The sequence below is a fragment of the Macrobrachium rosenbergii genome, chromosome 3, assembly GCF_040412425.1.
Source record: "Macrobrachium rosenbergii isolate ZJJX-2024 chromosome 3, ASM4041242v1, whole genome shotgun sequence".
Taxonomy (NCBI): domain Eukaryota; kingdom Metazoa; phylum Arthropoda; class Malacostraca; order Decapoda; family Palaemonidae; genus Macrobrachium; species Macrobrachium rosenbergii.
In genome coordinates, this window is record NC_089743.1 from 11,146,340 (window position 1) to 11,169,605 (window position 23,266).

Consider the following 23,266-nt stretch of genomic DNA (forward strand, 5'->3'; position numbering starts at 1 on the left):
ATATATATATATATATATATATATATATATATATATATATATATATATATATATATATATATATATATATATATATATATATATATATATATATATATATATATATATATATATATATATATATATATATATGTAACCGGAATTGTGTTACAGTTATTGTTACATGTTTATCTTATCACCTTCAAAGTAATTTGAAATGCACTTTCAGACGTGTTTTCCACTGTTGAAAGCAATTCTGGAACTCTTGTGAAGGTTATGAATGACTCCGTCGTTTTCTTCTGAACCTCTTCAACGTCTGCAAACGGTTTCCTTTGAGGCTTTCTTCATTCAGGAGCAAGATCGGGTGAATAGGAGGGTGGGTTGTGGTCATTTCTTGGTCATATCACACTCAAGGCAGTGTGCGCTGGTGCATTGTCGTGATGAAGCCACCACCCTCCACTTTGCCAGACAGTTTCTGACCAAGAATGGCATGACCACACTTACCCACCCTATTCACCTGATCTTGCTCCCTGTGACTTCTTTTTGTTCCCCGAATGAAGAAAGCCCTCAAAGGAAACCGTTTTGCAGACGTTGAAGAGGTTCAGAAGAAAACGACGGAGTCATTAAAAGCCATAACTTCACAAGAGTTCCAGAATTGCTTTCAACAGTGGAAAACACGTCTGGATAAGTGCATTGCTTCAAATGGAGAATACTTTGAAGGTGATAAGACTGTAAACATGTAACAATAACTGAATAAAATTCTAATACACAATTCCGTTACTTTTGGGTCCCCTCGTATGTATATATATATATATATATATATATATATATATATATATATATATATATATATATATATATATATATATATATACATATATGTAGCCTATATACTGTATATACATGTAAACAGTTTAATCTGAAATATAAAGAGAATTAAAAAGTCTTCATATGTGATAGTTTCATTTATTCCTTGCCAACGAATAAAAGAAAAGCTTTATCATCAGGACCAAAATCAAAACTAGTAAGAAATGCGACGATTGATATATCATATGAAACAAAAGATAAGAAAGAACAAAAGATGTTTAACATAGATTTAGAAGGAAGTCAACGGATTCACCTCATAACAATTCCAAAGATATCTTAATTTTGTGTCTGGGACTTAACGCACATACAGACGTAAAAATGGCGTTCTTGCAGGTGTACGATTATCAAGCAACAAAAGTTCATCTCTTGTTCAGACTTAAAAGGAATGTCAACATAAATCGCATTCAACTACTGTCATGATGATGACGGTCATTTGGTTCGGAAGGCAGATAGTAGGCTAACATGGTTCGCTCATTTTCAGGAAACCTAAATGTGCGCACCCTGTCAGCAGTAATGATTTCTAGAGAAATTTACATTCGCAAAAAATCTGTTTTGTTTCAGTTGTTGTCCACTGCTGTCTAATCTTTAATCCAGAGGAGAATACGAAATGTTTTTTCGTCTTGAAACCTGCCCTGCTATTCATGCATTCTCCCCTTCTCATTTATAACTTTATTTCTTCCCCCATTCTCATCTGTTTATTCTCTTCACTCCTTGATGCGGTAAATTTTGGTTTCCTCTTCCCCTGCCCTTCTCAAGCACCACTTTCAACGCTGCAATCTCTCTCTCTCTCTCTCTCTCTCTCTCTCTCTCTCTCTCTCTCTCTCTCTCTCTCTCTCTCTCTCTCTCTCTCGTTTCAACTTTCAAACTTTTAAGTGTTTCCCTTATTTAATTTGGTAGGTGAAATTTAAATAGCTGAATTAGCAAACACTTTTTTCAATAAATATTATTTCTATACAAATTATGCAGCATTAAAGCGAGAATTCTAGGAACATTTTTTCTTGGAGATGCATAATTTCAAGGATGATCGAAATCGTTGACAAAATTTTGGGCTGTTTTATATGTAAATAAACATTTCCTGAAGTGTTGTTGCTCAAAAAATATTTTAGATGGGTTTACTGACAATTTTGTTCATCGTTTTTATCACCCCGTGAGCGACAAATTGTCGCAAAAATTGTAAAAATTTTTCAATCCTGTTTAGTTCGGAATATTTGACATACTTGCGTTACCCACTAAAATACCTCCGTTTTCTCTTGTGATACCATCGAGGAAACCGTAAGATTACAATGACTCGCCCAAATTTCCCTCTCCACTCGGCACTCGTCAAAATGGCACCACAGATGTACTACGCCAAACAATATCCATATAATGTTTTGTATTTCTTATTTTCACAGTTTTGTATTGCTAGACTTGTTTTTATAGGTTTGTTTGCTTAACTTATTAGTAAAATAACCACGATATGTAAATCAACATACTAGCAATATACAATTATACAAACATATGCAAATGAATAGCAATCTTCCTCATCAAACATTCAATGAATAGCAATCTTCCTCAACCATTTGTTATCATAAATGAACTCATTTACAAGTCAATTTTTTTATAAATGGTAAAAACAGAATGAATATTACGTTTTATTTCCTCAGGATATCTTTACAGGGTGTCTATTCACGAAAAAAAATATGAGTCCTGCCAACATTTCCTTCGGGGCGTTTAGTGCATTTACTTCAAGTACAATTTTTCTCTGTCAAAATGGGAGCAATGAATAGATCTATTATAAAAGAAATATATACAACTGTATGCGCTATGAAAATTGAAAAGACAGAAAGAAATTAGAACAGAAGGCAAGAGTCTCCAATGGAGATATGTCACGAAAGTTAATCACCCTTGAGGAAACCAAGCAGGGAGCCAGTTGCTTTTCATCCGATCATTTTGAACATTTCAGGGAATGTTTCTTATACGAAGAATTACTTTTACTGCGAAAATCAGCTTACTACCCATCAAAGTTTGATAGGTATTACAAAATAAAAAAAAAATAATTTTGCTGTTTTCCCAAAACGTATATTTCAAAACAGTGAATGAACATACCTCGAAGAAGACTGAACAAAATATTATATCTTTGGTCTCTCGTAAGGAAAACTTTTTTTTTACTGCAAATTGTTTTATGTATATTATTTATGAAAAGTGACATTACTTTTTTTTAACTGCAAAATTTATAAATTGAGAGGTCGAATATTTATATTTCCTTGCGCAGGTACTTTCAGTTTTAGTTGTTTAATAAATGGTAAAAATATGAAGTAAATCTCTTCAATAATAAGGCAGCAATGCTCACCTACTTTATAATGGGGCCTTATGGCAGCAGCGCACCCCTTAAACTTAAGTCAAATACACGTTAAAAACAGAAACGCGTAACTAAAACCAACCTAAAGATTCAAAATGTGAACATAAGGGCACAGAAAATAATTCCACGAACGAGAAAAGATTTTAAGCTCTAAACAGCGGCCAGAAGAGGACTGACGGACTATACAGTGATGGAAGGAATTGTTTGATCCTTAGCAACTACTGCTCGATTTTTAAATCAGAATTTTTAAGGAGATTTATCAGTGCTTTCTCGTTCACTAACGCTGAAAAACTAGCAGCTTGTTCTAAGGCTGAGTCCGCGAAAGGAATCAATATACATCTTCCTCTTCCTTTTGATGGAACGTAGATAAGTCTCAAGATTACATCTCAGGCAAGAATATTTTTAATCCACCAAAGAGCGCATGATTAGGAACGATGTCATTAAACTTCAAAAGAGAGCCAACTGTCTTTTCATTCATTATAACTAGTTTCGGCATGATTCATAAAGACAAAGAAACATAAAAATCAAGATGACGTTGATTAGGAACAAAAATTACTGATTGAAGGTTATTTCTAAATTTATAAAGATATCTGACGACTGATGATATTTCTAGGAAATTTTGAACACCGTACACGACCTTCGAACTTTCCCAATTGATTACAAGGTTAAAATCATTGCTATGTAAATAGAGAGCAGACATTGGTCCCGTCTTTATACTGTTTCTTATTAGTAAGAGAACTTACCGGTAAAATAATCGCAGTGATTTTTACAAGGAAACATCACTGCAACCCAGTGAGTATTTTGATATATTCATAATCACAATGTTTTCTAAATCATTCGAAAACACATATCACTTCTAATTTTAATTATAAAATAAACTCAAAATGTCTACTTTCTTGTTCACGATTTTTAGAACCTTACGCGTGTTTGTAACCGTAAATGTCTTCAGAAAATATCACTAATATTTTCAGTATTAATGTAAAGTTAAAATGCCTGCATGATTCTGTAACCTGTTACTCTACAAACAACAAAAGCATCCTGTTCCTCACCATCAAATTGGCTGGTTTTTGCTTGACGACGTTCACAAGACCGTTTCTCAATTTCATACGACTTCCAATATTATCACGGAACTTATTACTTGCAGCCTATTGCTGCTATGTATACAAACATACATACAAATATATATATATATATATATATATATATATATATATATATATATATATATATATATATATATATATATATATATATATATACGGTACACATTTCGTTTTTATTATTACCTCCATCAACTAGGGTGGAGAAGGTTGTTTTTATTCAGTTGCTTGTTTGTTAATTTCTTAAAGGGTTGCGCAAAATATTTGTCTGGTTGGTTACGAGAATTTTACTAAAAGGTAAGCCACATGACTGACGATAAGGACTGCATTTCGGGAGATAAAGAAATGTAACTTTGGTGGGAGAAATGGACTCAAGGGTATGAATCAAACCAGGAGCACCATGATATCTGTCGTGATTTTGGCTCGGTTTCTCTCTTTGTCTGTGTCCTTAGGCCTGTCAATTTGTCAGCAGGATTATGCACAAAGTTGTGTGTAGCTTTTAATGAACATTTCACCAAAGGTGGGACTCGTGATTAGCAAGTCATTATATTTTGGGAGACAGGAATGTAACTTCTGGGAAGATAGGACCTTTCAGGTGTTGGACTGCTCAGACTTCGTTAAGGTTCCTGGTCTCCGAACGCTGTTGAAATATTATTTGAATTCTTGTGTTTTACTCAGCGAGTTTTACTTATTTGTGTACCGTTTGCCATCTGCTAGTCATTACTTTAAATTTGAATTCTTGTGTTTTACTCAGCGAGTTTTACTTATTTGTGTACCGTTTGCCATCTGCTAGTCATTACTTCATAAGACTACTGGAGTGGTTGGTCAGCACTGACCTACGCCAATTCAAGTGTTAATTTTTCCAAATCATATATACGTACATAAGTATGTAAATATGTGTGTGTATATATGTATATATTTGTATGTTATGTATATATATATATATATATATATATATATATATATATATATATATATATATATATATATATATATATATATAAATGCGTGCGTTTATATCTGCAAATCTGGACCATTAACTGTTATGAGAAAGGTAAATGGTGCTCAATATTTACTCTTGACGTTGTACGACTTAACGGAGCACTAATATACCTTTTTTGGACCGTTTTTAGTAACTGAGTTCAGGCACGGCCAAATACTTTCCCTTCGGGTGGCCGTGGTTCAGGCTAACAGTACAAATGAAAACTCAGTTCAGTTTTGAAAACTATAATTTAAACTATTATATTTTTTTTTCAAAACTATAATAAAATATAGTTTTATTATAGATTTTAAAAACTGAACTGAGTTTTCATTTGTAATGTTAGCCTGAACTCAATTACTAACAAAGGCCCAAAAAAGGTGTATTTGGTGGTCCAGCAAGTCGTGCAACGTCAAGAGTAAATACTGAGCACCATTTACCTTTCTCATTACAGTTAATGGTCCAGATTTATTGACTTACCCTCTCTTTTTAAAATTTGTCTCAAAAGACATCCCATGATATTTTGCAATACAAATGTGGAAATTAACCTAGAAACTGGTAGTATTAGGTTATTTATAACTTCTTTAATATTTGTTCATCACTTGTTATCATTACCGGGCTACAAAATGATTTAGGAGATTGTATGTAACTATTTTCCCTTTTTAGTGATGACATGCAATGAGTCAACTGAGTGGGTGAATGATGAGGTGGGCCACTTGTTAAAAAGTAAGGTGAGAGAGAAAAAATTTTAACAGCAGTAACAGCCATGCATAAAGGAAAGATTTCACCATAAAATTAAATGCTTTATATTTACGTAATGACTTCAGAACAATTTAACTTGTCCTGGCAACAAACCGGTATACACTTACCTTCCTCTGAAAGATGAGGGGGGCCTGGTACCGAATCCCCATCACGAACACACTCTATCCGGGATCCCTCATTTAAGTTGGTGTATACATTGCCTTGCGCATTACTGAAAAAAACCCGGGGCTTCCAAATACTTTTCCACGGAGGACTGTGAGAGCACGTTCAGGGACCTATCGTCTTTCAGATTGCGGTAAGTGAGCCTAGTGTCTTGCCATCTCAGTTTAAGCTCCAGTGTTGTTATAAAAGTGAGGTCCTCAGTCTCTATAGATGTAAAAGAGATGATATTGACATATAATAAAATTGGCAATGAGTTTGTGTCAGGAGCTGGGGGAGGAGGAATGGTCGTTCTGTAGCCTGATGGTATGTCAACCAAGGAACACCTCGCTTCGTCACTCTGGTCTTCACAATCAGCCCTCAAGTCACATCGATGCTCTAGGTTGATGCAAGTGCCGTCTTCACACGTGAATTTCCCTCTCCCACAGGCAGATATGGTCAGGTTAACACTCTCACCCTCCATCATGTCGCAAATCTTGGAACCCAGAGTCCAAGAGTGGGTTCCAAAAGGGTACATTCCTTCTTCAGGAGGCTTCCACCAAGCCATCTCCTTCACCTGCTTAGTTAGGGAAAGGTAGTATATTAAATTCAAGAAATACTTTAACTTGTTCAATCATTTATTTACTGCCAATTGCTTCTTAATGGTACAACTGAGAAAAATGCAATTATAATGTAACATTACTAGAATTTTAGATGAAGATATTTCCTCTTAAAGTAAAATTGTCTGTTTTAAACCACTTGCTTAACATATCATACACCAGAAAATAAAATTTAGAAATGAAGTGTATTCATTTTATAAAAAAAAACACTCTTGAACCCAATTACGTTATTCAAAAGGCTGCCAAGACTGATTTAAAGGAATAGCAAAGTTCAAAAATCAAATAAATGTTTGAATTCTAGAATTACCATAATGCGGTACTTGTTCAGGTGAACTAGTATATTCACATAATGTTACAACCAAAGAAGGTTTTACATGCAATGGTATATTTCACCAATAAAAATCAAGTATTTGATGAAACGATTTTAAAAGATGCAAAAACTGAACTAAAACCACTAGAATTTGAAAGATGAGTGCTAAAATAGACACCTTTTACCCTTACGCATAATAATGAACATAAATAAGCCACCCAATTAAGTAGCATGAAATAAAAACCAGGCTTACATTGTTCTTCTAAATACTGAAGCAAGCACTTTTAATAAGTACTACGTGGGATAATATCACCGTACGAATCATAAATTCTTTCACAAAATCGTTAATAAACATTACATTATCTTACAACCGTTCCTAAGAAATCTAAGGTAGTGGTCTCAAAATTCTACTACATAAGCAAATTTAGTAATTTTCCCATAATTTACCAAATGTGGATATTTCACTAAAGATTGGCACAAATGCAATTTTTGGTATCTCTTCCTGTCGAGTAATAAAACAAATGAAGAGAAAATAAAGTATTAGCAAATTTTCAGAAAAAAAATAAGGAACTGATTGGAGAAAGCATCTGTTACATACTTTCACACTCCTTTTATAGCTTTCTAATAATAAAAGAGACTACAGTAATAATAAAATAGAGAAAATATATATATATATATATATATATATATATATATATATATATATATATATATATATATATATATATATATATATATATATATATATATATATATATATATATATATATATATATATATAGATATATATATATATATATATATATATATATAGAAATATATAATAAGAAAAAATGTAAGCCAGTTTTTATTTTATGCTGCTTAACAGGGCTAATTATCTATGTTCATTATGATAATATAATGTAATGTTTATCATCTTTCAAGTATATATATATATATATATATATATATATATATATATATATATATATATATATATATATATATATATATATATATATATATATATATATATATATATATATATATATATATATATATATATATATATATATATATATATATATATACTTACTTTCAAGGACTGCAACATCCACACCTTCAAGTCGTTATCCCAGAATATATCAGAGTGAAAAAAACCAAGCAAAGTGGGTCGACCGCCTCGGTTTTCCCCTATGATGTACTCTAAGTTGAATGGAGATTCAGGGCAAACAGCAGGTCCTTTCAAATACAACGCCGTCAGTTTATCAAATTCACAGGGAACACAAAAAGCATAACTTTCTAGGCAAGCTATGTCCGACCACCGTGCGGGAAAACTTCCAGCAAGCATAACAAGGCAGTTCTCCACACTTCCGCCGTTTGGTCCATCTCCTCTCCACAAACTTTGCCAAGAAAGAACTGCGTTTGACTCCCAGTACCTCCAGACTCCTTCCTCTCTTATGTCATTAGCACCCAACCACAGGTAAGATGCTCCAACATTCCCAGAGCAGTACTGAGCTCGACGCTTGGAGATATCGAAAAGCCAAGCGTTCTCTTCTTTGTTGCGTGGCACGGCCAAGACTCCTCCCAAAACCTGAAATATAGAATGATGATTTCTTTCCAGCTCCTTTAAATCTACGAACAAAACCAAAGATGAGAAGTTTTCAGTCATGGCAAATGTAATTTTGAAAACATTTCTGTCCAAAGTCACTGCACTAGCAAGCAATTCCTTTAGATTCAAAGGAAAACTGTCAGAACAAAAAAAAATAAACCCCATCATGACTTTCAAGTTTACTCTTTGAAAATAATGCATCTGAGCATTTCACAGTCAAGAATTAAGTTTTGTTCTGCAAGTAACGCCATAAGCGGAAAGGGTGAAAACATTTTAATTAATATGACCTCATGCAACAGCGTGGAAGTGTACATTTCAATTCAGTTTCATTTCTCACATTTCCTACTTGCTGACACTTCCATTCGCATACTCAAATCATTCCTTCCATCTTCTTGTTTCCGGCAGCATGCCCGGGCTGGAAAATACCATAAAATTTCCCATTCTAACAGGTTCTGCACTAACAAGTTTTTCTGAAGCTTGTATTTCTCTCTTCAAGATGTCTTTGAATCTACAGCATGCAAAAACATCAATCTGATGTTGCACAGTCTACATATCACAACCACGGTGCCAAGGCATCAACCTTCCGTTGATATTAGCTCAACATTCTGAAGACAGATCCTTTTCCTTTGTCTACACATACACTGAGTTGTCTGGCATACTGTTTACACACACTTCTTTCCTCACACACGTGGCACCATGTTCTTATCATAGTGAGTAATGACTGTTAATGATGCAATTCACTGGCTGCTTCAGGCAGTGTAGAACTTGCCCACATATTTAGTGTCAGTCACATTTGCCACTTTCTCAAGCAAAATCCTGCCATACCCGTTAACCATGGTAAAATTAGTAACCTCGTAGTTGCACATCCACAGTGTGACCTTTTATTCTTTACAGAAACTTGTTTCTCAGGTAAGGTTCGCATCCTAGCTCCTAATTCTAGGCATTAATAGACAAATATTTTGTAAACGTGATGCCATTCCTAAGACAAGGAGAGTGTATATGAAAAATGAGCACCCAGCTACTCAAAGCTTCTCATATGAATATTGGTGTCAAAAAATCCAAGTTATAAAAGCGGTTCGTGGCAAGCGTAACAATTTTGGTGTTCTGTCCGATGCATCCAGACCTAAATGATGTTATTTTTGGCTATATCCTTATCATCATGACACAGGAGGCTGACAGAAATCCCTTTTGTATCTGGTGGCAATTTCAATGCTCACCATATGCAGTGGTTGAGTTCTGCATCTTTTACTGATTGACATGGCCGAAGAGTTTTTTCCTATTGAACCTGGCTTTGAGAAAATTATGAGATCTTAGTATTCAATAAATCCCTTGGCATTATAGCAAGAGCAACTGATCCTCCAGTTGGCACATCTGATCATGTTCAAGTTTCTTTAATTATTTAAACTTAGTATGCTGTTCCTGATGCGGATTATATTCGTAAGATAAAATTTTTGAACATTCTTTCACTTTTGAATTGGTCACGGTTGTCTAAGAATTTTGAGCCTATTGTTACTTAAAATTTAAGTTTTGTAAACCTCATAAACAGGTGAATTCCTCCTCATTTGCTGAATTATCATATTAAAGACAATGCTTCGTTCAATGACAACTGCAGAAACAGGTGGATTATAATTTTTGGGAAAGAAATAGACCTGACTTTAATATGAAATAATTATACTCGACAAAGAGCTGGGACCCAGATTTTATGCTTTAGCAAAGAACAATAACAATTTGACTATCAAAGAAACCATTTCTAGTAAAACTCGGAAACATAAAATGGGGCTACTCTCAAATCTTGCACTTATTAGTCTGTTCACTTTTTACTTGATAAAAGAAGGGCTTTGTCGGTCCCTGTTCAAAAGAAATGCTATCATTTTGACTGAGCAATAAAAAAAAACTCAATATATAGCGTTCCTGTTTTCATGAAGCTAGACTAAATAGTCTGAATTTTGTATTCCATGAAATTAAAGATCTTACCCAACCTTGATGCTTATAAAGGTGTAAAACTAAATGGCGTTTTTCTTATTATTACTTGGTTCCTAAGATATCTCTTAATTTTTATATGCTAGCCAGGAGTTCTTTTTTGCATTTATTGGAGAATGGCAACGTGACTCCATTTGGTAAATATGTTTGTGGTAGTTCTAGCCATGTCAAATACTGCCCAGTTGCTATATCTCTAATATTATCTAAGTTTTTAATATCTGTTGGCAAAATGTCTGAATGTCTATGGTGAAAGTTATCATCTTGTAATAAGGTAAACCTTGCACACGCTATCTCATCATCCAAGAAGTAGAGTAAAGATACAATATAAGAACATTTCACGTTCTATTGAAATAATGTATAATGTTTTAATTTAAACAGTAAAAGGTTAGCTGTGGGCAAGATTCACCCCTATTGACTCCTCTCACCACTACCCTTCTGGGTAAGGCCTTAATCCCTTTTCTTTGTCCAAGTGACTGCCCATAGACCTTGATTTCAGGTGCTGTTCTGTCGGAGATGCTAATCCTGCCTAATGCAAAGCCAGAGAGTAGACAAGTCAAAAGAGCAAGCAACTCCCGCACCTAGTAAATGACCCATGTGTCTGGCTCCATCTTGAAAACCTGGGCAAAGAGGACCCCACATCCCACATGTTGACCCACATAGAAAATGGGATGCCCCATGCAGCGCCAGCTACAAAGAGCAGGATCGTAATCCTCCGAGATAAAAGGGCATCACATGGGCATATCGTTCTTAGAAGACGCTGGAAACTTAACTAGGACACTTCCGACCTCCCTCTTGCTCCCCTGAGCTGCCCCTTGCAGTCCCCCTGTGGCTGTCTAGAGCCTGAGTTACTTTTGTAGTGAGCCCCTTTCACATTACCCTCCATTGCTGGCAGCTCCAGAAGATGAGGAATCCATCTCCCAATGAAGGTAATGTACCAGAGCCAAGGTTCTTATGTCAGTCACGTCCCTGTAAATCTTCTCCTATTTTTCCTTTCATAGTGCGATATAACTACAGCAAGACCTGTATTGCTTTCATTTTGTGTTATGGTAATTTACGAATCAGTGAAGAAAGTGTAATGTCATTGTGTAAAATTACAGTTATCGGAATTGAGTCCTTTTCTAGGCACCTTTTGTGCAATTCCTATATTCCTGAATCAAAGTGCCTTACTTCAACTAAGTAACCACATGTGCTCTCGATTGCAGATAGGAGTTAGCCTGCTGTGGACCTGTTATCATCTTGTGTGCTCAGTGGCATAACCACGGCTCTCCTCCCTTGCTCAGAGAATTAACTTTTTGTTTGTAATCTTATTATAAGACAGGACTTTGTCCCCGTCCTTATTTACGCTTTCATTCTTCTGATATGTGTGTTTTTCTAATGTAAATACAATTAATTAAGTGAAACCTAGGAGTTTACCTAATAACTTCCCCCTTTGAAGAAGGCCCTCAGCCGAACTCCTTTTGCATATGGTTTTAAATGAACCCATTATTAGAGTCAGATTTCGCCTGCCCAAGGTAAGGTAAGTTCCCACAGCCTTCAGCTACAACCATATCAATCGGTTCCATACCTTGCAGTTTAACTGTCGTAAGAACCATCCACCACCAATATTAGATATATATTTAATTCTAATTACAGTTCTTTTCAATGGAATTCACTAACACTGTTGTCTATGGTTTTACTCTTGCTGTGACCAAATTAGGGAAAGATCTTCCTAACCCAGTAGTTGAATGGTTGGAACTTGAGGAATTCAAACTTGGGACAAATGCTTTTTATGTAGGGGCATTTTGAAATGCATCTTCTTAGTTTATTTTATATATTTTATGTATTTTGCTTCGTTACTTATCTTATTTGTTCATATTTGCCGTACCTCTTTTATTGTTCATTCTCTACTTCATAATTTCTTCTTCCATATTGTGCGTCTTTTTCTACTGGGACCCTGTCTGCCAATCAGTCCCACTTTAACCAATTTGTCACAGCATTTTATTTACAACCCCATTATCTTCTAGACTCTTCATCCTCTGAATAGCCTGCTTTACGGCTTGCCAAAATCCATGTAAGTGCAAAGGTGGTGGCCGTAGACTTTCAAAACTTTGCATAAAATAGAAAACATGGTTTTTGTCTTAAATGCTACAAATGGCAAATACTTCGACATAAAAGTATAGAGATGGATTCCTTAAAACACATATCTTAATTTTATTTATCCTCTAGGTTTTGTCTGCATCTATTACCGTTTCTGAAACCACTGCTTGAAAACAAGAGCTGTGACAGATACTACATTCTTTTTAATACACCCTCTAAATATGGTGGAATTTATACTCTATTAAAAGAAATTTTTAAAGATGTTTAACAGTAACCATGGGTGGTTTAACAGGCTGGAAGTATACTCCAGCGCTTAGACATACATCTGCTGTGCTAGAGCTAAAACACTATGATACTATGGTCAGGGTTGGTCTATTTCAGCATTAGCAAGCATGTCCTGAAATAAACTGGATCGTTCCTCATAGAATGATTCAGAGCTTGTAGTGATAATCATATCCAAATAAATGCGAGAAATTCGAGAGGTTCAGAGGCCATTGTGGATAATATGTATGTAAGTAAGAATGTATGATGTATGTATGTATGTATGTATGTATAGATATGCATCCAGGAAAAGGCAGAACGTATATCGAAACAGTTTACTTTGCCGACAACGTTTCGCAATATCTCATTGCATCATCAAGGCTGCAATTTACAAAATCACTTAAAAACTTATAAAGTAGCGTAAAAAACGTGAAAAAATAAAATTTAAAAATCACTACAAAGTCGGACATAATGTAGCTAAACTGATCTAAAAAAAAAAAAAAAAAAAAACTGTATGGGTGTTTAGAGAGGGGATGGCAGTTTTTATTATGATAGACTCTAACTTAGTTACTTCCCCATCTTTTCGCATGGATGATATGATTTTAAAATTTGCATGACTGATGTTGGTCTTGCAGTGCAACGTGTGATTACGTATGTTGGATGCTTCGGGTCTGGTAACAGCGGATTTGGACCTGTAGCAACCATTTTGTGCATCCATTGTAGGTTCCCCGTTCACACTTGGGACATATTTATATACGGTGTTGGATGACAAAAGTGCAGCGAGTCTGTCCTTATACCTGGAAAAAGATCCTATTTTGTCAGAGGGGTTTTTGGAATGAGTTTGAAATTAAGTGTTGGCAATTTTCTGTTTGATAGGCTAATTAACTTGCATCAAAACTTATTATTATAATGAATGGAAATGTTATATAAAAAACCAATTTCGGAACGTTATGCACCAACGGAGAACTATGTAATTTGCAGTGAAGAAATTTCTTGAGGGATCCATAAAAGCACTTTACTGGAAAACTATTGTTTTTGAGATATTGTAAGAGGAAATTAATTTCTTCGTGGAAAGCAATCCAAGAGGATGTCAAGGAAGAAGCCCTGTGGAGGAGAGTGGATAAGGAATTCAATTTAAAATTAAAATAACAGGAACTATAAAAATTAATCCCTAAACCTGTAAAATTATTTTTCCTGAATATACTGGTATGAAACCCAATATTATCTCTGATAACTTGTACATCTAAAAAGGGTAGTGTTTTAAACTTCTCCTTTTCTATTGCGAAATTAATATTTGGATGTTGGTTATTAACGAAATTAAGGAACGAGACAGGGTTAATAAAATCAGACCTAAAAAGGGCAAACGTGTCATCAACGTAACATCTATAAAATAAAGGTCGACAGCTAGAAGGACACTGGTCTACAAAGGACTCCACCAAGAACCATCGTTAAAAATGAAGGCTGTGTCCCTAACGGCCAGGTCTAGAAACTGCTTAGAAAGCGGTCTGCTAAAATTGTTAAAAACAGAATAATCATTGGGAAAGAGTTTGTTTAAAATTATGTTAATACAGTAGTCTCCTCCACAGGTACATTAGTGAACAAAGACTCGACATCAAAAGTGGCCACGCATAGGTCCGAATCCTGTCTTAAAATTTCGTTTTTTAACTCATAAGAGTTCTTCATGGTAAATTTGTTCTTGGTAAGGGGGTCAAGTAGAGGTACTAAGAATTTGGCCAACTTATAAGCAGGAGTGTTAATGGAGGAAAGGATGGGTCTAGTGGAACACCTTCTCTGTGGAATTTGGGAAGTCCATACATGATCCCACACGAAAAATGGGGTCCATTTTGTCCTGATATTATTAAATGTTTGGTGTGCTATAGTTGAAATCTGGGATCTTAAGTATCCTATATTAGCTTTGAGAGGGAAATTTGTAATTCTCAGAAAAAGCATGTCAAGCGGAAGAACAAATTTTCTACTTGTCACAGATCCTTCGTATTGAATCATGTGGACCTATGGACCTCCCAATATCCACAAAGGTGTTCCACTTATACCCATCCTTTCCTCCATTAACACTCCTGTTTATAAGTTGGCCAAATTCTTAGTACCTCTACATGACCCTCTTACCAAGAAAAAATTTACCATAAGGAACTCTCAGTTAAAAAACGAAATTTTAAGACAGGATTCGGACTTGTGCATGGCCAGTTTTGATGTCGGGTCTTTGTTCACTATGTACCTGTGGAGGAGACTATTAACATAATTTTAAACAAATTCTCTCCCAGTGATTATTCTGTTTTTAACAATTTTTGCAGATCACTTTTTAAGCAGTTTCTGGACCTGGCCGTGCAGGACACAGCCTTCATTTCTAACGATGGTTCTTTTACGCAAGTAGAAGGAATGGCAATGGAGAGCCCACTTGGCCCCATATTTGCTAATATTTTTATGAACTCCCTGAAGGAGTCCTTTTTAGACCAGTGTCCTTCCACTTATCGACCTTTATTTTATAGACGTTACGTGGATGACACATCTGCCCTTTTTAGGTCTGATTTTAACCCTGACCCATTCCTTAATTTCATTAATATCTAACATACAAATATTAATTTCCCAATAGAAAAGAAGTTTAAAACACTACCCTTTTTAGATGTACAAGTTATCAGAGATAATATTGGGTTTCATACCAGCATATTCAGGAAAAATACTTTTACAGGTTTAGGGATTAATTTTTATAGTTCCTGTTATTTTAATTTTAAATTGAATTCCATATCCACTCTCCTCCACAGGGCTTCTTCCTTGACATCCTCTTGGATCGCTTTCCACGAAGAAATTAATTTCTTCTTACAATACCTCAAAAACAACAGTATTCCAGTAAAGTGCTTTTATAGATCCCTCAAGAAATTTCTTCACTGCAAATTGCATAGTTCTCCGTTGGTGTATAACGTTCCGAAATTGTTTTTTTATGCAAAATTTCCTTTCATTTACAAAAATAAGTTTTGATGAAAGTTATTCAACCTATCAAACAGGAAATTACCAACGTTTAATTCCAAACTCAATGCAAAAACCCATCTAACAAAATACGATCTTTTTCGAGGTATAAGGACAGACTGGCTCCGCTTTTGTTATCCAACATCGCTTATAAATACGTCCTAAGTGTGAACGGGGAACCTACACTGGATGCACAAAGCGGTTGCTACAGATCCAAGTCCGCTGTCACCAGACTCGAAGCCTCCAACACACGTAATCACACGTTGCACTACAAGACTAACATCAATAATGCAGATTTTAAAACCATATCATCCACGCAAGAAGAGGGGGAAGAGCTACGTTAGTCTATCATAATAAAAACTACCATCACCCCGTTAAACACCCAGACAGCCTCCACAAAGCTATTCATAGCATAACAAGTTGTTTGTTTATATTATGGTCTGCACTTCAACTTTTACTTACCTTCTTTCTTCTTTTAAACGTTCTAGTTTCTTTTTTACCTCAGTTTAGGTAGGTTATGTCCGTCTTTTGGTGGTTTTTAAATGTAATATTTTTACGTTTTTATGCTTTTTTTTATAAGTTTTAAGTGGTTTTATAAATTGCAGCCTTGATGATGCAATGAGATATTGTGAAACGCCGTCCCCAAAATACACTATTATTTTGATATACGTGCTGCCTTTTCCTGGATGCCCCCTTGATAGCTACTATGACTATGTTTATATAAGCTTACAGCTATATGACCTGTTTATATATATATATATATATATATATATATATATATATGTGTGTGTGTGTGTGTGTGTGTGTGTGTGTGTGTGTGTGTGTGTGTGTGTGTTTTACACTTTCTGGAAAGCATATTTACCTTTCTTATTCATCTAAAAGGAATCTATAATCTACCTGGGAAGGAGACCCACCTGTCACCAAGCGGCATCTGGCAACTCGCCGTCATCTGAAATCGATACAGAGCCTAATGGCCAGAGGAATAGTATATATAAGGGTGTCTTGTTGGAAGACGTTAGGTTAGAACCAGGTATGGCTGGTCTGATGAAAGTTCAGGTGAAAAGTGTAAAGGGGAATAATCAGGTGTGTGTGGTGGAAGGTAGCAAGAAGCTCAAAGGTGTGGTAAGTACAGTTTCAGTGGGTAAGGTGTCAAATAATGGTTTCAGTGGGTAAGGTGTCAAATAATGGTTTCAGTGGGTAAGGTGTCAAATAATGGTGTTCCTTGGGTGGAACTGTTAAACTGTAATGATTCAGTTAGGAGATAGAGGAATATTTATATTGTGGATGTGGAAGACTGGGGTAATGATACTGGTTCAGTGGCTCTCGTGGGTGAGCAAAATTAGTTTTCTGAGGCAGGAATGCAGGTTAGGAGAAAGATTTTTTGGGGACATTTAGGTGCAGCTGATTATAAAGAATATACAGAGGGGTTAAGTGAAGTTTTGGCTGACTTCGCAGGCATAGTCACCATTAAAGGTGATAAGCGTTGCGGTTAACTAATGTGTTAGAACACAAAGTGCATTTACAGGAGGGGACCAAACCAATTTATGTCCCATCATATAGGATACCCTTTAGGATTAGAGAGCAAGTTGAGCAAGAGGTTAATAAGTGGGAAGAGGAAGGTATAATTAGGCCTAGTTAGTCTCCTTTTAATTCCCTGTTGTTGGCAGTGCCTAAGAAGGGTGGCTCGATCTGTCTATCTGTGGATTTTGGGAAATTAAATGAGATCATCATTCCTGATAAGTATCCAGTGGCGTGTCTGTCAGATTTATTTGTGGAGATTGGGGGTAAGAATATTTATTCTTCGATTGATCTTATGCAGGGTTTTTTGCAAGTGCCTCTTAGAGAGGAGAATCAAGGGTTTACCGCCCTCTCTTTGCCGAGTGGGCATTTTGAGTTCACACGAATGTCTTTTGGTTTGCCAGGTAGTCGTATGACGTTCACAAGTTTAGTTAATACTGTCTTGCACAGGTTGTTAGGGAAGAAAGTATTTGTTTAGGGAAGAAAGTATTTGTATACGTGGACAATATCTTGATTCCTACAGATTCTATTGAGGAACATTTAGAGGTGCTTAGGGAGGTTCTTAGGAAACTTAGGTCAGCGGGTTTGAAGATTAAACTACCCAAGTGTGATTTCTTGAAGAAAAGTATTACATATTTAGGTTATGTCATCTCTAAGGAAGGGGTTCTAGTTAACGATGACAAAACTAGGGCCCTCGTAGATTTTCCTGTCTCAAAGACCAAGAAACAGGTTAGGTCATTTATGGGGATGTCTGGGTTTTTCAGGTGGTTTGTGAAAGGTTTTCCCAGGTTGTCAGCTCCCTTGGCAGATGTTTTAAGGGACGATGTAGGCTACAATTTTCATGGGGTGAGTCACAGCAGTTAGCCTTTCAGAAAGTCAAAGACGCTTTAATGAGTTCTCCGGTCTTAAAGTTCCCAGATTTAAAGCTTCCTTTCACGTTAGTGACTGATGCCAGTCAGGATGGCATAGGTGTTTGCTTAATGCAGAAATTTGAGGGTAAACTGCACCCAATTGCTTTCTATAGCCATAAGTTCAAGACACGCGGGAGCAATGAAAGTTGATGTCAAGAATTGACAAGGACGCTTTTGCCTTGGTGTCTAGTTTGGTTCATTTTAAGATGTTGTTAATGGGGAATAAAGTGGAAGTTTTTACGGATCATAAGCCGTTGTTGGATCTTTTTAATAAGATGGATCTTCACCCTATGAGGGCTAGGTGGGTTTTGACAATTAGGGGCTACGACGCAAAGCTGAATTATATTGAGGGCAAACATAATACGGTACCAGATGCTCTTGGTAGGAATTTTGTTGACACGGAGGATCACCGTGTGTGTGCTGTAAGTGGTGAATGTATAGACTGGGATATGAGCCTAGTAGAGTCTAAACAAGATGAGGATGAGGTTTTAGCAGACGCAAAGGCGTTTCTAGGAGGTGAATTAGTTAGACTGGGTTATAAGTTGCCTTTTGCTGGTCTGGAGCTAGAGGGTAATTTGTTAGTTAAGAAAATTAGGTATAAGTTGAAGAGTAGTGAGGATAAGGGTATACAACACAGATAGTTGTCCCAAAGAGCCTAGTCCCTAAGGTTTTGGATACTGTCCATTGTAAGTTTGGTAGTCCACATTTGGGGATTGAGAAGACATACCAGAATGTATGGGGCAAATGCTTTTGGAAAAATATGCTCTCATCAGTGGAGAATTTTGTGAAGGGATGTTCAGTTTGTAATGCATGCAAGCCAGCGAGGGTTACTTCTTGTAAGCTGGGTTCTTTTCCTATCCCTAGTAGGTCTTTTCAGAGGGCACATATGGATATTATTGGGAATTTTTGTGAGTTGGGATACGGTTATAGGTATCTGTTGGTTATTGTTGATGAGCTAACTAGGTCTGTAGAGATTTTCCCATTAAAGCACAAATGGCAGAAGAGGTTGCTATTGCATTTTTCAATAGGCATATTTGCTGTTACGGGTTTCCTGAAGTGCTTATTACAGATAATGGGAGAGAATTTGTGAATAAGACTTTAAGAGTGTTTTGCGGAAGTTATGGGGATACAGAAAGTAACTATTATTCTGTATAGACCAGAAGCTAATGGGTTATGTGAACGGGCCAAAAAGAAAGTAATTGAGGCTCTCAGAGTCACTGTAGGTGGGAATGATAAGATTTGGATAGGCACTTAGACACGGTTCGGCACAGCATAAATACAATGGTTATTGACATGATTGGTGTTTTGCCCAGTGAAGCATTATTTGGTTATTTTGCCCAGTGCATGTTTGGTTTGTTGTCTATACCATCTAGTCGTTTTGATGATACAATTAAGTCATCAGTAGCTACAGCTAAAGAGCGTATGTGCACATCTAAGTAGTAATCTCAAGGTGAAGACACAAAAAATCGTTGAGAGAAGCAATGAAAATCTTACTGCATTTAATTGATTCCTGAAAATAAATGTCAGGAATCAAATTACAAATTGGGACCTACGTTTCAAGGCCCATTCGAGTGGTTGAAGTACAGAAAGGAAATAGATTTACTGTCCTTGATGAAAAAACTGGGTTGCCTAGATTAACACACATGTCGAAGATCAAGAGAACAACCTAATTGCAGATGGGGTCCGGTTTGCTTGTTTTTTCTTTTTGTTTTTTCTATCCTTTTCCTCAGTTTTATAGTTAAATTGAGTTGGGCAGCTGTTTACGTTTTTTCCCTGTGTGCAAATGCTGCGATTTAGCATAATTTTGTTTGTTTCTTTTTTTTTAATGAAGAGGGATATCGTGCGGGCTTCGTGAGTTTTGAAATGTGGGGATGGGTGTCCGTAGAGCTTTGGGGGCATTTTTGAGGTTTTAGGTAGTTTGTAATAAATTGTGATTGCCCGTTGGGGATCTGGTTATGACTTGCAAGGGATGGTTTTTTTTTTATATGTGCTCCAATTTTCCAAGTTGAAATGGTGAATAACTGTCCCAGTGTGGTATGAGATTGTGTCTCACGAATATTGTATTCAGTCTATTTTGCTTTTGAAGGTTTTATGTTGGTTTTGTGAGTTTAGTTGTTTTTTAGGTGCTGGTTTGTTTGTAAGTTGTGTAATACATTCAGTTTTCTAGCATGTATAGTTTTGTTTTAGTGGTGTTAGATGGACAAGTTTCAGTCAGTAGCTGTTGGATTCAGAGACAATTGTTCGTTAAGTCCATGAGAGGCATATTTTGCAATGACATAATGTTAGTTCTCACTGACTCACGACATGACTGACGAACATATAAATGCACCATTTCCTCATGGAAAGCTATTAGAGATGTCCTTGAGACAAAATACAATGGATTCAGACTGATGTTGGGGCTGTACGCCATACACCTTTGCCTTTTGGGAGAATCCACAGCCTTCTGGATGGCAATGGGCATGGTTCCTACAATTGCCAAAGCCCACAAAGTGGTGTTCAATTCTTCACCGAAGATCCTTATGCTGCAAGTAGCACAGGCCTGTGCAGTCGTGGGCAATACAGGTTATGTCATCGGAAGTTGCATAGTATGTGAAGAGATGTGTTCTATGCCAAACTAGTGATGTCAATGATTTATTTCATAATACTTACAGCTCTGAGGGTGGCTGTTGTTGTTTTTCATTAGTTTAAATATGATAGACCTTTACTGCCCAGGTCATGCAGCCTTCATGTTGGTGTATATATTTTATGATTTATGAGCCATCCCCAAGTGAACTTATATTATGTTTAATTGTGTATAGGCGTGGGCGCCCATCAGTAGGCGGGCCAAGCTCCTTTTACAGAAATACATAAAAGTGTGGTCATTGTTATAAATAACTGCTATTCAGCTCTCATGCAGGTGTTTCATCATGGAGCTGGAAAATAGCCGTTATCTGAAGGTTCAGCTTTTACTGTTTGAAAACCAAACAAATACCGCTCTCGTGAGATCAGAAACAGTTTCATTCGAATGAGTTCATAGGTAATTCATCACTTTCCAATTGTCGACCTAAGTATGGTCTGATTGGGTACAATGAACTCAGTGTCTCGAGGCGTGACTGATCGGAAGTCAGTACAGTAAACCCCGCATATTTACATATCACGATTCATGGACTCACCGATTCGTGGATTTCTCTATGGAACATATATATACACATTATTCACAGAAAATTCGCCCATTCGCAATATTTTTCACTGAAAAATATTCACTAATTACTTTATTTTCAGATCATTTTCATGACTAAATGCACTTTTTGTGATAAAACTATTAAAATACTCGGGTACCCAGGTAGTGCTCGAGTTATGATAATTTGCCCTACGATAATTCGATTTTGTGATGGGGTAAGCAATTAATACCGATACGACAATATTTTGAAAATATTTTTTAATTTCGCGTGGGTGCAGGCAGCAGCGTACAATCAGGCAGCGAGAGAGAAAAAATTACGATAGACCAACTTCTTTCCCTCCATCTTTTTATCCCATCTTCTAGTTAAAAAAGTAAAAGAGAATGTAAAAGTATTGTTAGTAACATTATACTTTTGCGTCAATGTGTACAGCCATAAACAACCAAACGAAACTGTTGTTTTGCTTATAACCGGATTGGATAACTACAGCTGTTTTGCTTGTATTTCAACCATCGTACGGTAGTAAACAATAACCGTAGTTATGTTACAAATGACGGTAAGTAAAATAGGACTGATATATTTTTATATTATACCCTTATTCACTATGGATAAAAGATCGGCAAGGAAATATACTGCTAAATTTAAGTGGCAAGTTGTAGCTGGAGCTGAGAAAACAATGTTCAAGCTGCTAATGACTATAAATTATCATGCATCGGCAACATGGATGAAACTCGACCGAAAATAAAATTGGAGAGAAAGTATTTTAATCAAAACTACACCTATTACTGCTGTTTTCACGCCGATAAAAGATAAATATGTAAAGCTACTATATTATGATGAAATCAAGTGAAAATAGCAAACGGAATCTTGATTTTTTTACACAAAACAACCTTGCCCCCAAACGGCCAACGTCATCTATTACCGAAAAAAAATTGTTAAATTAATTTCACAACAAGACATATTCAAGTTATATTTCGACTTAAAAACACTTTGTGTAACGAAAAATAACCTTGCCCCATATAAATAAAGTATCTAGAGATTCATTTACGCTAACTAGAAGCAAGAAAAGCGCTCTGAACTGAGTTAAATACGGCAGAATAAACTTACCGTGCAATCGATTTCCAAACCAAAACATTGATCGCAATTTATAATACAAAAGCAATATAAGAATATATACAATATTATTGGATACAGTGAAGTAAAACGTAACATTTCAAAAGATCAATGGAAAAGATGCATATTTGTTATGTTGATGTTGGTATAATACGGTATTTACATGTGAATATGGAGTATAGTATAATGTAGGCTGGGCTATCATGTACATATACGATATACCATATTGTAGGCTAAGATAATTCTTGTTTGTTATTCAATTTCTATTTGTATTGAATTGTCACAAGTCACTCTGCATGAACCTCCAAAATGAGCTGTATAGAGTATACTTTATAGTGTAGGCTAGGCTACCATATCTGTATACATGGTACTGAATACCCTAGTGTAGGTTAGGCTATATGCGAGATACGTTTTTTCCAACAAACGATGGGTTTTTTGCAACCTAACCCCATCGTAAGTAGGATAATATCTGTATAAACATTTTTTTTTTTTTTTTTTTGAACAATCAAAATACGCAGTTCTAAGTGTTTTTAGAAGGGTTTTAAGTATTCACAGAGTTTAGCTATTCGCCGGGGATGGGAAGGGG

General features: G+C 35.9%; 1 protein-coding gene across 1 annotated transcript in view; it reads right to left on the reverse strand.

The window, feature by feature from the left end:
• Window positions 1-23,266, reverse strand: part of LOC136850587 (uncharacterized) — an 85,528-nt gene that overhangs the window by 43,589 nt on the left and 18,673 nt on the right. Inside the window, 3 exon segments of the mRNA XM_067124234.1 lie at window positions 6,133-6,268; window positions 6,270-6,743; window positions 8,169-8,666. Of these exon segments, the coding sequence (XP_066980335.1) occupies window positions 6,133-6,268; window positions 6,270-6,743; window positions 8,169-8,666 (1,108 nt within the window).